The sequence below is a fragment of the Corvus brachyrhynchos genome, unplaced genomic scaffold, assembly GCF_000691975.1.
Source record: "Corvus brachyrhynchos isolate BGI_N302 unplaced genomic scaffold, ASM69197v1 scaffold614, whole genome shotgun sequence".
In the NCBI taxonomy this organism is placed as follows: Eukaryota; Metazoa; Chordata; class Aves; order Passeriformes; family Corvidae; genus Corvus; species Corvus brachyrhynchos.
In genome coordinates, this window is record NW_008237444.1 from 474,423 (window position 1) to 486,724 (window position 12,302).

General features: G+C 36.8%; 1 protein-coding gene across 1 annotated transcript in view; it reads right to left on the reverse strand.

Annotated features, from left to right (window-relative positions):
* The window catches only part of COMMD10 (COMM domain containing 10), a 107,062-nt gene that overhangs the window by 665 nt on the left and 94,095 nt on the right, over window positions 1–12,302 (reverse strand). The window contains exon 4 of the mRNA XM_017731401.1: window positions 52–111. Within this exon, the coding sequence (XP_017586890.1) occupies window positions 52–111 (60 nt within the window). The remainder of the gene's footprint in view (window positions 1–51; window positions 112–12,302) is intronic.

The following is a 12,302-nucleotide window of genomic DNA, read 5'->3' on the forward strand; positions in this document are numbered from 1 at the left end:
AGCAGCATAAGGTGTTTACAAAGAAACTATAATATTGTAAAATCTACAGACCTTGTTGTAGAACTCAAACAGCTCTTGGTGGCTAAATTCTACAAACACCTTCTTCAGGTTCTGTAAAAAAGAAAAAAGAAAACAAACAGATTAAAAAAAAAGAAGGAATAAGGAAGGAATAAGCATACGCTTTTCTCTTTCTTCTTTCTATTCTATTCTTTTCCCTTTTCTTTTTTCTTTTTGTTTCATTTTGTTTCATTTCGTTTCTTTTCTTTTTAGAATTAACTCCAGTAAATCAGAATATGAGATCAAAATACGTGAAAGAAAATGGTTAGTTTCCTTCCATTCACTACAATGTTCCTCATACATGTATATTTCATTTAAGTAAAGAATTCAAATCTACCAGTATATCTATTCTCCTCCTGTGAAGAACAGTAATAAAATAATCAATGTAAAGGATTTAGTTACCTTATTTTTAAGTCAGACAAAAATGAAAGATTACATTCATCTTTCTCAGCAGTCCATCTGGTAAATACCATTTCACAATGACAAAGTCAGTAGTGTATTTGATTGAACCGGCACAGCTATTAACGTACTGCACAGGCACAGAGCTGATACCTCCATTCATTAATCCAACAGTTCCAATCTTAGCATGCTGACACTGCTATAAGCATCCATGCAGATTCAGCCCAAGTTAACAATTAACACAACAGCTTCAAAGCAATGCTTAAACACTAAAAAAGCCCACAAAATAACACAACTGATGAAAACTACTGTAGATAAAAGAGATTGTGGCAATAATCCTCCGCATGCATGTGCTGATGGCTGTGGAGATGGGGGTTAAATTAGAACTTCTGTCCTGCTTAACTTGCTTGCAGCCTGCTACCTTCAATCACAGTGTAGATCTATCCATACAGTTCCTAGCCTTATTCCTTCTACTTCACTTTATGACTTTATTTATTTAAAAGTAAATTTCTATTTCTGCACATTCTCTTCATTTTTCTTAGATTTTTCAAGGCTTCGAGGCAATCCTTATCAGCTGAAATAATGTACACACACCATGTTTCTTTAACTGGTACCAACTTCATGTACCACTTGGGTGAGTAGAAAAGCACTTATTTATCCACTCAGCTTAAATGAGCAAGGACACTTTTGCATACAGACAAGGCTGTGGGCCAGATTCTGTGTACTCATAGCGATGCAAGTCTCAAGTTATGCCAAATAATGTCACTGAATTTGGCGTACCAAATGCACAAGACCAGCAGAAGCCCTGGGAACACAGTATAGGTACTGCCTGGTGCCTGCTCCTCAAAAGGAGCTCTAAGAGACACAGGAAAGAGATAAAATAACTGGGGCCAGCCTGTCTGGTGCAATTCCTCCTTCTCGCTCTGCAGAAAGAAGGATCCCTTCCAACAATTTCAGGACAGCTACAAAAGCCTAGAAAAGGACCAGTGATTTGCATGAGAGACCAATCTTCCCCCTCTGGGAAGGAACAATGCAATACTGTGAATCGTATGGCGAATACAAAATAAAACTACCAGGACAGCAGTTCTCTTTGCCATGACTCCAGCTGATCCTCCCTCCAAAGAGCATAATGCCGTGACAGGGAAGTAAAAGCATTTTTAAAGGCTTTCTAACAGCTAAGAAACAAAAAAGAAAGCAAACAAGGGTTTTTTTCAGAAGAGAAAGGGGGTAGAGGAAAGAAGAAAGATACACTTATGGCAAAGGGATCTACCATTTCAGCTGGGACGTTTGTTAGGCATTTGACTTTCTAGAAGGATTTGGGCAATTGAATGGAAGGAATCAAAACTGCAAAGAAGAGGTTCAGAATGAAAGGAATATATATATCTTGAAAGTTTATCACTCACAATTAATAGTTAGGGTCATTTTTTGAATGATTTCTGGAAGGGCAGTCTGTTGGATTTTGATACAACAGTTTTGCAGTGCCTCCAGAGAGGGGCAGAGAAAGACATCTGACCATCTGATCTCATTTCTCCGATCTTGATGTCTCATGCAAGATGAGCATGTTCTGATACTACTTTAGATCAGCAAGCACAATCAATTCTCTCTCTCTTTTTCTCTGCTAGTCTTTCATATTTTCTAACTACATTAATTACTGTTAGTTAAAAGATAGTGTATGCAAATGAAAGAAGTGCACACCTTTTAATTCAGGTTCTCTTTACACTCAAAAAAACCCACTATGCTTTATGAACAGGATGAGATCTCTCTTCCCATTATTATTTAATAATCATACTCTGATAACTAGGACAAAAATTATGTTGGATTGTGGCAGGCAAATGTCTGTGGAGATTAAAAGAAAGCATGCCATGCTAGGCTATGTTTCTCATCTGGGGTGGGAGTAAGAGTGTCAGCGGGAGAGAGGTGTAACAATCTTGTATGAAATATGTTGTTTATCTGCACTTAATCATCTGCTAAAACACATTTGTTTATATGTGTAAAAACCTAGTACATCTACTACACCACTTCAACATAGAGTAGCATCACAAAAAAACCCATGCAGAAGTATGGCACCAGTCAAAAATGTTATCTTTACTATATTAAATTTCTCACTAGCATGAGTCCCTTAAGGAAGGTGACAAATAATCATTATTATCTGGTCAGGAGTTCCTGTATAAACTACAAAAACACTGTATCGTAACCAGATCCATACAAAAAACCCCTACTTCTCAGGTGGCTGATGGTCCCCCATTTTTAGCTGAGATATCCATTATTCACTTACTTGCTTTATTCTGTGTGAACATAAACAAGTGCAATTAAAATTGTGTTCCACAGGACTAGGTTACCACCCAGTTCTTCAATTACTCAGTAAAATTGTCTTAAAAATTACTGTGTAGATAGAATATTGCTAAATCCCCCAGAGCAGGCTAATTCCTAATATACTAAATGGAATTTTACTCAGATAAGCATACAAAATTACAAACCCCAATAATATTTCAACCATAACTAAAACACAGGATGAAAAAAATCGCTTTCAGCTTACTTACTTAATTAAATGTCACTGTGTGCAGACAGAACCTCAACCTGTTTATGAAAAGTACAGCAAAGCTGACTTCTTTTATCTGCACATACAGGTTTTCAGATGTTGCCTCTGATCTAGTATGTGTTTCCCAGATGTAAATAAGAAACCAGCAATTTGCTGGATGTCTAACTTCTTTTCTTCTTTTTATCAAGTGTATCATTCTTTTTTCCTCTTTCCTCTATAAATTTCTTCCCATTCCTCATCTTCACACTACTCTCTCCCCCATTTCTGGCATCCCATTTTCTCTTAGCTGTTATCATCTTCATGTGAAAGAAAACGAAACTGAATTTATTCTCATTGTCACACTTTGTCACTCCAATAATTTTTCTAATTACATCCCAAATTTTGTTGCTGTGCCAGTGTTAAGTCCTAGCTCCTACTCTTAAGAGTTTTAGCCTTGAGGGTGGCAGTTTCATAGCATGAGAGAAATACAGCCGAGCATGCTATTATTATGAAGACAAAGAAATCTCTAAAGTACCAAACGTTCATTCTTTGGGCTGCTTTGAAAACACAGAGAAAGGCTTTTTGTCTGATACAATACCCATGAAGGGTGGCAGGGATTGCACTGGAGCAATATGCTTATAGAGCATAGCTAAAGAGTATGTGCAGCATGTTAGCTAAATAAAGTTGCAGTTAAGTATAATGTGTTCATCTACTGTAAAACATGACAGAGCACTGCATTTACTACTGGAAAGGTCTGTGTGAATTGCAGGTGTCACCAAGAAAAATCTTTATATCCCCCGAATTCACTGCAAGGAATATGGTAATAAGCTTTCTGAAATGAGTGGTTTAACATGTTTGGCCATGTATTTTAAGTGTTAAAATTAGATTCTAGTGCCATTTTGCCTTCATACGTCTAGATGAAATCTGATTTCATTCCACCTCTTCTCTCACCTCAGGGTTGTATCAATTTACAACTTACAGCCTCCTGAGAACTGTGAAATTCTAATAAGTTTAACTGATTAGGGCTGTTTTCTCCCCTTAAGTATCTTCTCACTTACTGTCTGGTACTATTTTAAAAAATATAACATCTTCATCAGCCTCTAAAACCAAATTTCCTTTGAGGGTAGAAGGGGGGCAGGGAAGAGGAGAGAGAAAGGAGAGGAAAATGAAGATAAAACCTCTGTATTCCCAGTCAATATTAATATGCTATCCTGTCCAAAACAACCATTCTGAATGTCTGGCTAATTCTACAAAATAGCCACAGTCATTTAATATACACTTAGCTTACAATCACCACCAAACAATTAGGCAGATTTTTAGCTGAACATGATCACCAGCATAAAATGATGAAGATACAAGTATACAAGATGTGTAAGAGTCTCCAATTTCCCATTATCTCGGCTAACTATTTTAAACATGAATACCTTCCTGGTGCAAAATATTTCTGGGGAAACCAAGCAAAAAATGTCTCCTTAAAAGACTTCAGAAAGCAGAGGCAAATTTCTGGTTATAACCAAAGGACTGGGTTTTGCTTTTAGGGGTTGGTTTGGTTCCTTGGTCGCTTGGTTGGTTTGGTTTGTTTTACAGTGGGGATGTTTATTTGTTTGGCAGTGTTTTGTTGGTTTTTTTAATACAGTGCTCTAGATATTCCTATTCAATGTACTACTGCAAAAGCCTTATTACTAATGACAGAGTTTTGCAACCTTACCTATTACACAGCTATTCCACACATTTAAGTCCCCAACCCCATGTGTAAGCATAGAGTAATGCACCAGAAGTTATAAATAAAAGCCAAACTTCTGGCTTTAAAGCTGACTTTAATACAAAAAACTGATATTGCCATTCTCCACTGCAAAGCTATCACTATGTCAGTGATGTTGAAAAATAAATGCCAAGTATTTTGAAACAAACAGATGGAGTGATAGGCTGGTTTATATACCTAAAAGTCTACTGATAATGATAATGTTCTGTGACTGAGCACATGTAAAAAAATACAGTATATCCAGCAAAATTTATTAATAGTAACTAAGTGAAGCAACATATATCCCAGTCTTCATATTCTCTAGTATTACCTTTAATACTATCTTGAGCCACATCTCCATTAGGTTTGAGAGAAGAACATTTTCACATTTGCTATGCATTCTCCAATTTATTCCTATTGGACATCCTTAAAATCTCAGATGTAAGAGAAGGTGGACAACAAAGCTAACTAGTTTATGAACAAATTAAGATTCATTCCTAAACAGACCCCAGTTGATTCTTAATAGCCTACATTTCCCTCTGGACCTATCCATTTCTGTGCTATATTAATTCAGATTTCCTTTAAACTTGCTTGGAAAACTATGCATTCACCTAGGCACTTAAAACTTACAGCCCTTTTTCTATTTGTACCTCACAGAATTTATCAAAAAGTTTGAGCTGCTTGGTCAGGAAGATGAATTTTAAGAAGAGCATATGCATTAAAACAGACCAGCATCTCTTAGAAGCACACCTGTTTCTTAACTCTCTGCACATAAGAGATAGTAATTAAACTTCTTCATATTCTTACAGCTGTAGATGGATGTAATTCAGCTCAGGGATTCAGCAAAACACAGGGAGTTAAGTACAGACTAATATATTCCTAATTAAACTTCTTTCACATCACCAAAAAATGTGACCTTCAAACTTCTTTCTTTTTCCAAGCTTATTTCCATTTGCAATACCAAATTATTATTTTTGTAGAGAAAAAAAATCATGTTTTATGACTGAATTACATGCGTTTCAAGTTCCAGTGTGCAACTGTTATAAAATGTAAGATACCAATCCACTCTTTTCCTGACCAATATATCAACATCTAGTTTGTAAATGTACCGCATTCTAACTTTCAAAGTTGCTTTTTTTTTTCATATAAGCTTAAGAAATTCAAATTCCCTGTGGATTCAGAGAGATCAAGATCTGCATCATACTAAAGATGTCTTTCCCTCTCTTTGCAATCTCTATATAAGTCCCCTAGCCAAAGCTCTGTGTTGATTACTGAGATCTAACCAACATGTTACTGGAATTGATGGAGATACGTACAGATAAATCTTTAATCTCGCTCCAGCAGATTCAGGATCATTTAAGCACATTTTCATGGAAACTGGGGAGAATAAATTTATTGCCCAGTCTGGTAGTAAGGCAATAGACTCGGCAGGCCTTTGGAGACCTACGGAAGACCTGGCATACTCCCAAACTGCAATAAGAAATGTCAGTCATTACCATTTTCATTCCTCCTGTGTCCCTCCATCCTCACAAAAATATCCAGTACTGGTTGGCTGAACTGATGCAAAACTAGAGACAGGAAATGGGACACAACTGCTAAAAAGACACATAGGCTGGGAATATGACAGAGCATTAAAGGCAGACTGGTCCCTTTCTTCACAGTAGGTAAGAAAAATGTTTTTAAAACTGACAGAATTATCTGGGAAAAAAACCCAAAACTACAGTTTTCACCTCAGTACACCTTTTCAGAGTAAATACCATCTTGCTAAAGAAAATAAGAGATAGAAAAGCACTGTTTTTTCCAATAGCTGTATCCAGGCAAAGGGTTCCTAGGAATTTACATTCCTATAAATACCATCATTATATTGGTTTTAATGATTCTTTTGCATGGAAAACCTCTCAAAACCAGAAATCCAGAGATGAGGGTTGGCACTTCTGTGCAGATTATGTTAAAGACACTTTTAGAAAAACATCACAGTGAACAAACTCGCTTTTTGGAGAAATGGGTGGCAGATGTGCATCAGTGCATGCCTATCACTTAAAAGCATGTCTTTTATAGTGATACTTCCCTGTATGTTGCACCTACAGAAAATGGCTCATAGAAGATCTATTGAAAGGCTGACTTGCTTTATGTCAGTTCTGTATTTTGTATTTACCCTCACATGCCCTTTCCTTCTTTGAAGACAACTATACACACTGCTCAAGCTCCTGATTGATTCCTAGCTAGACTCCACATGGATTCAATCACTAACAGCAAAAAGCATCCATCCACACAAATATCACTATATTCTCAGGACTCAACAGCAAAACATGCGTAATTTCCAACAACACTATATCCAACAAAACATGTTTAAAAATTGTTTAATATACTGAAAGGTTGCCACAATTACTAAGAATGTCACAGATTAATCTGAATAACACAGGTCCTAATAATCATTAAGTTCCTGTTTCATCTCTCACCTAATTTTCCAAATTATACTGTAGTCCAAATACTGCAGAAAGCTCTCTGAAGAACCAATCTTACTAAAAATTAAAAAAAAAAACCAAAAAAAAAAACAAAAAACCACTCTTTCTTCCTATTAAATTTCACTGTATCAAGTTTGGAAAAAAGAGTTCATGGGAAATCACATACACCCTAATTTTTGCATACTGCTTATACTGTAACTATCAAAATACTACTTCTTTAGTCAGAACTGTACTGTGATAACTGGTTTTATTCCTCAGAAGTAATTAAATTCTTATCTTTCACATTTTGGTACATCTCATTTGTCACAGAACTTAAGATATTTTAAAAATTAAGTTTAGGAACACTGCAAGGAAAACTAGGCAGTTTTGACTCTGTGTTTCTTTTATTTCCACTAGGGCTAGCACGTAAGTCTTCAAAAACCATGAAGACCAGTGAGTTCAGATTTCTAAAGATAGCTTACAACAAAACTGACACAACAGTCTTACATTCACCTTGAATGATAAGGAATTCACTTTTCTTATTATTATTGTATTCACAGATAACCTCTGCTGAAGAAGGCATAAGCATGCTGCCTTATGCCTCCGCCTAGGCATAAGCATGCTGGTACCAGAAATGCTTTCAAGCTTTCCTGACCTCACATGTTCACCAGATTTGATCACAGCCCTATTAATTTTTAAAAACAACATATCAAAAAGATGTCACGTAGATATAGTTGTGGAGTATTTTCTCTAATGCAATCAGAAAATAATCAAATTCTAGGAAACTAACAGAACTGAGTGTAAATATTAAGCGCAACATTAGCCTAGTATTGGAATTCACAATTTAAGATTATGAGCTTAAATGGCAAACATTGCACCTTGGGTGTCTTGGAACACCAAAGCTCAGCCTACAGCATCAAAGGCAGACTGAGAAGTATTTGTATCTAGATATACAATGGTCAAAACATCCTACAGCAAGAAGAGCAGCTCAACACCATGTACAGAGTTTTTTAAAGAGCTTCTCACACAGCTGGCTTGCAGCTGAGGTAATTAACCTGGAATTACAAAACCTTTATGTTCTAATCAGTTACATATCTAATACTGGGTATGAAGCAGGACTTAGAGGAAGCTCAAATTGTGATCCTAACCACTCAGGAAGCCACCCCTTTGTTCTCATCTAAAAGCCAGATAAAACCTCCTTTGTCCAAAGAAGAAACCTGGGTTGTTATCATCTGCATCCATATCTAGAGATACAGATGAGACAGAAATACTATATGGTGAAGTCATGCAGATGACTAACATTTTAAGAAGGTTTTATACCTCCATTTAAGAATGGAGGAAGCTGGCATCTTTTTGAATTATTAGTTTCTGAGCCTACCTGGTTCAGTAAGAAACTGCAATGCTGTATTGTATTACCACAAAAAGCCATTCTTTCTGCATCAATGGAATACCTGAAAGTATCTATTGTTTCTACTGAGGCACAAGAAAAGAGGTTGGATAAAAGATGCCAGCAGTGAGAAGAAAGATCTAAGGAAGCTCAAATCCACATGAAATCAATGTAACTGATGTGAAAACACCCTTTCAAAAATCTGCTTAAATATTTACAAAATGTCGAGATTAGATAATTTGTAAATTAGTTCTTTTTGTTTGAAATGGGTCACTGAGAGTATCACCAATTTGGATTTTGTTAGGCAGACCAGCAAAGATAAAATGTTTGGGGCTTTCTTTTTCTGTGCTAAAAGGATGTTAGTGGCTGGGGGTGAGTATGTTTTTGATCTCCAGTGGGCAAATCATTCCAGCAGCTAGCAACTGGGGGCTTGCACACAAATCTCAGCTGTTGAGAAACAGGGAAGTCATGCAGGAATGAGGGATGTCTAGTCCCCAGCAGGATCAAAGACAGAACTCTTAGGGAATAAGGTTGTTTGTAAGGTAACGTATATTTTATCCTTTTAAAAAATTTATTTATTTTTATGAGGAAGTCACCTACTTACAATTTTTACTGTATTCTGAAGGCTGTAATATATCTACAGCTTTTGCTACTATGCTCACAATTTACAAATAAGTGGTGGTATCTCTTCCTTGCTGTAAGCAACCCAGCAAAGCCTTGAATCAGTGCTACCTGTTTGTATCTAGGACACACTGATATCAGAGTGCAAACAAAATTATGTTGCATCACAAGCCTGACCAAGTAAACACCAACATCTCTCAGGCAACATGCCACAGTGCAAAACTGGAAGAGGTCATTAAAACCAAAGTTTCTCAAATTAGACAAAAAAGCTTCTCCTTTTTACAAGAATTAGAAAAAGATTATGTGGTCTTTTCTCATTATGACTCCACAAATTAACAGGAATGTGGAAACAACCATTTACTATGAAACAATCAAGCAACAATTTTCTCTTACTTGTCACTGAAGATTACACCCAATCTAATGACACAAAATTAGCTATTTTGGATTTCAGACAATGGAATTTCAGCAATCTTGCTTTGTTACTTTTTCTAACAAGTCACTTAAAGTTTGATGGAGTGGAGTGGTGTGAATTCTCACTGCTTACTGAAAACTGGACAAAGTGCTAAGGACAGAAAGTACAAGTTCTGTGTGTTTTCACATACATCAAAGATGAAATGAGATCTCTCAACCACAGTGTCCTTCAAAGCCAGACTATGAACATAAGTGTAGAAGTAATATCCTCTTGGGAAAGAAAAAAAACAATTTTTGGCTAATATAAGCAATTCAAAAGAGGGTATCAAATCCCTTTTTATTTTCTTCAAGTCTGTGTGCTATCTAATTACAGTTCATAGAGGTTGCTTTAAAAGAGAGTGAGCAATATGAAAGCATACAGTACTAGATTTGGATTATTTTAGAGATGGCAGGAGCACAATCCAGTACTCAGGCTGGCTGCAATGGTTTCAATAATTATCAAAACCAAGATACTTTTTATGCTTCTCTCTCAAAATGAATGTGTTTAGCTCCAAATTAATTACATTTTTCTCTTTCAAGACATCACTGCATGATGCAAAACTAAAATGGTAGAGCAAGGAATAAAAAGTGCATGAGGTGTAATCTTTTCACAAAGATAGATACAAGATTAATATTTAAACTAAACTTAATGTCTTTTTTATCTTTCTAACATATGAGTTCTTCAAAGGGAAAAATGGAATAGTAAGATGTTACAGGTCAGTTTGCAAATACTATTTTCTTAGAATCATACATCATTAATGTTGGAAAAGACCCCCAAGATCATTGAGCCCAATGTTTGACCAAACACCACCATTCCAACTAAACCACAGCACTAAATGCCATATCCAGTCATTTATTGAACACTTCCCCTACCACCTTTCTGGGCAGTCCATTCCGGTGTTTAACAACCCTTTCCAGGACAAATTTCTTCCTGATGTCCAGCATGAACCCCCTCCCCGGAACAGCAGGAGGCCATTTCCTCTTGTCCTGCTGCTAGTTCCCTACCTTTCTACAACCTCCTTTGACACAGCTGTTAGTAGCAAGGCAGTGTCCAGTTGCATTCAACTGGACAAAGCAGTGTCCAGTTGCATTCAGTAAAACTGGTCACTGAAAAGCAGAAAAATGAACTAGAAAAACAAATGGGTAACAGCTGCACTGGTGAACCAGAAAGACAGCCTGATGATCCTAGTCAGGATCAGGGTGACAGCAGTCTTTATGAAAGAGCATATTAAGGGTATCTGTGCTTTCTTACTAGTGTGGCAGAATTAACAGTTGAACACACACTAAAGGGAGAAGCCACTGGATTCAGGTATGAGAAATGTTTTGTGTCAGTTGAAGAAAGTAATTCCAAAACCCTGCACAGAAGATTGAATTGCACAAATTGCAAACCAGTTTCTTTAATGAGAACAAACAGCCTAACACACTTGAGAGCATAATTTAAAAGGATTAGAACACTATTGTGAAAGAGAATTAACGCTATCTGGATTGTTTTGTTTATCTTGGAGATAAACAGGTTGACTGGTTTACAACCATAAACTAGGCAGAACTCTGTGGTCAGGCAAAGGTTCTGTGGGATCAGAGGCTGCCTAAGAAATACACAGATCCAATAGTTGATTTGCCAGTTGGCAATCCACTTCTCAAACCGATAAACTCAGTACTTGGGGTTTTGTGGCATTGGTCTTGCTAAACCTGAAGCCTACAGAGATATGAAGTTCTAGAATGCAGTAACAAAGCCTGATACTACAAGAGAAAGGGTCAACTGAATAAACTGCGTATCTGTATCACCAAGAACTTTGATAAATATTCAAAGTGAGTTTTTTTATTTGAACTAAAATATTTCTCCAGTAGTTGTTCATATTTTCTGTGAGTTGAAAATACTGAAATGTGAAAATAAACACATGGGAGGTCAAAAGCTGCAAGCCATTTAACATTAGCTATCCTTGGTACAACAGTGAATGAAGATCCAGAATACTGAAGATCCAGAAAGACTTTCCATTCCTTTTTTCTTCTGGGAAATAAAACTCTCCTTTCTGAAATACACCCTTCAAGATTAGAAGTGAATGACCCAAGATTCTTATCTTAAAACATACTCCATTTTAAGAAGAAGAGAGGGTTTTACCTGCACTAGCAAAAACACACCCATCAGCCACAGTGATTCTCCTCTGTTCAGCACTCGTAATGCTTCATTTGAGACACTGCATCCAGTCCTGTGCAGCCCCAGTACATGACAGATGTTTGGAAAATGGGGGGAGTTGATCTGAATGGTTATCATCTGGATGAACCAGATGTGAAAAGACACTAGAAGAAGGTTTGCTTAGTTTGTAACAGGGTTAAGAATGGGGAATCAATCTAACTGCAGTCCTACTGTCCTGGGGTAATCCCTAATGTTATTGTATTCCATATCTATCTGTGCTCAGAAATTGTCACTGAATCTTTAAGACCCTACAAAGAGAACCCTGCAGGGAAGTGTGCTATTGCAGGTGCTTTTACATTCATCTCTTGCAGATGGTTTCCTGTTTTTTTCCACATGGTATTTGCTTCACTGGCTGTTTGGTCTTTACTTAAGCAGAGATTTTCTCCATTTTGGGTTCTCTTTTCATTTTTGTTTTTCTTTTTTCCCATCTCGGAGAGGCTGCAGTAGGGGTTTTGGGCCGCCCTGAGGAGGCTTCTGCACGGGCCGGCCCC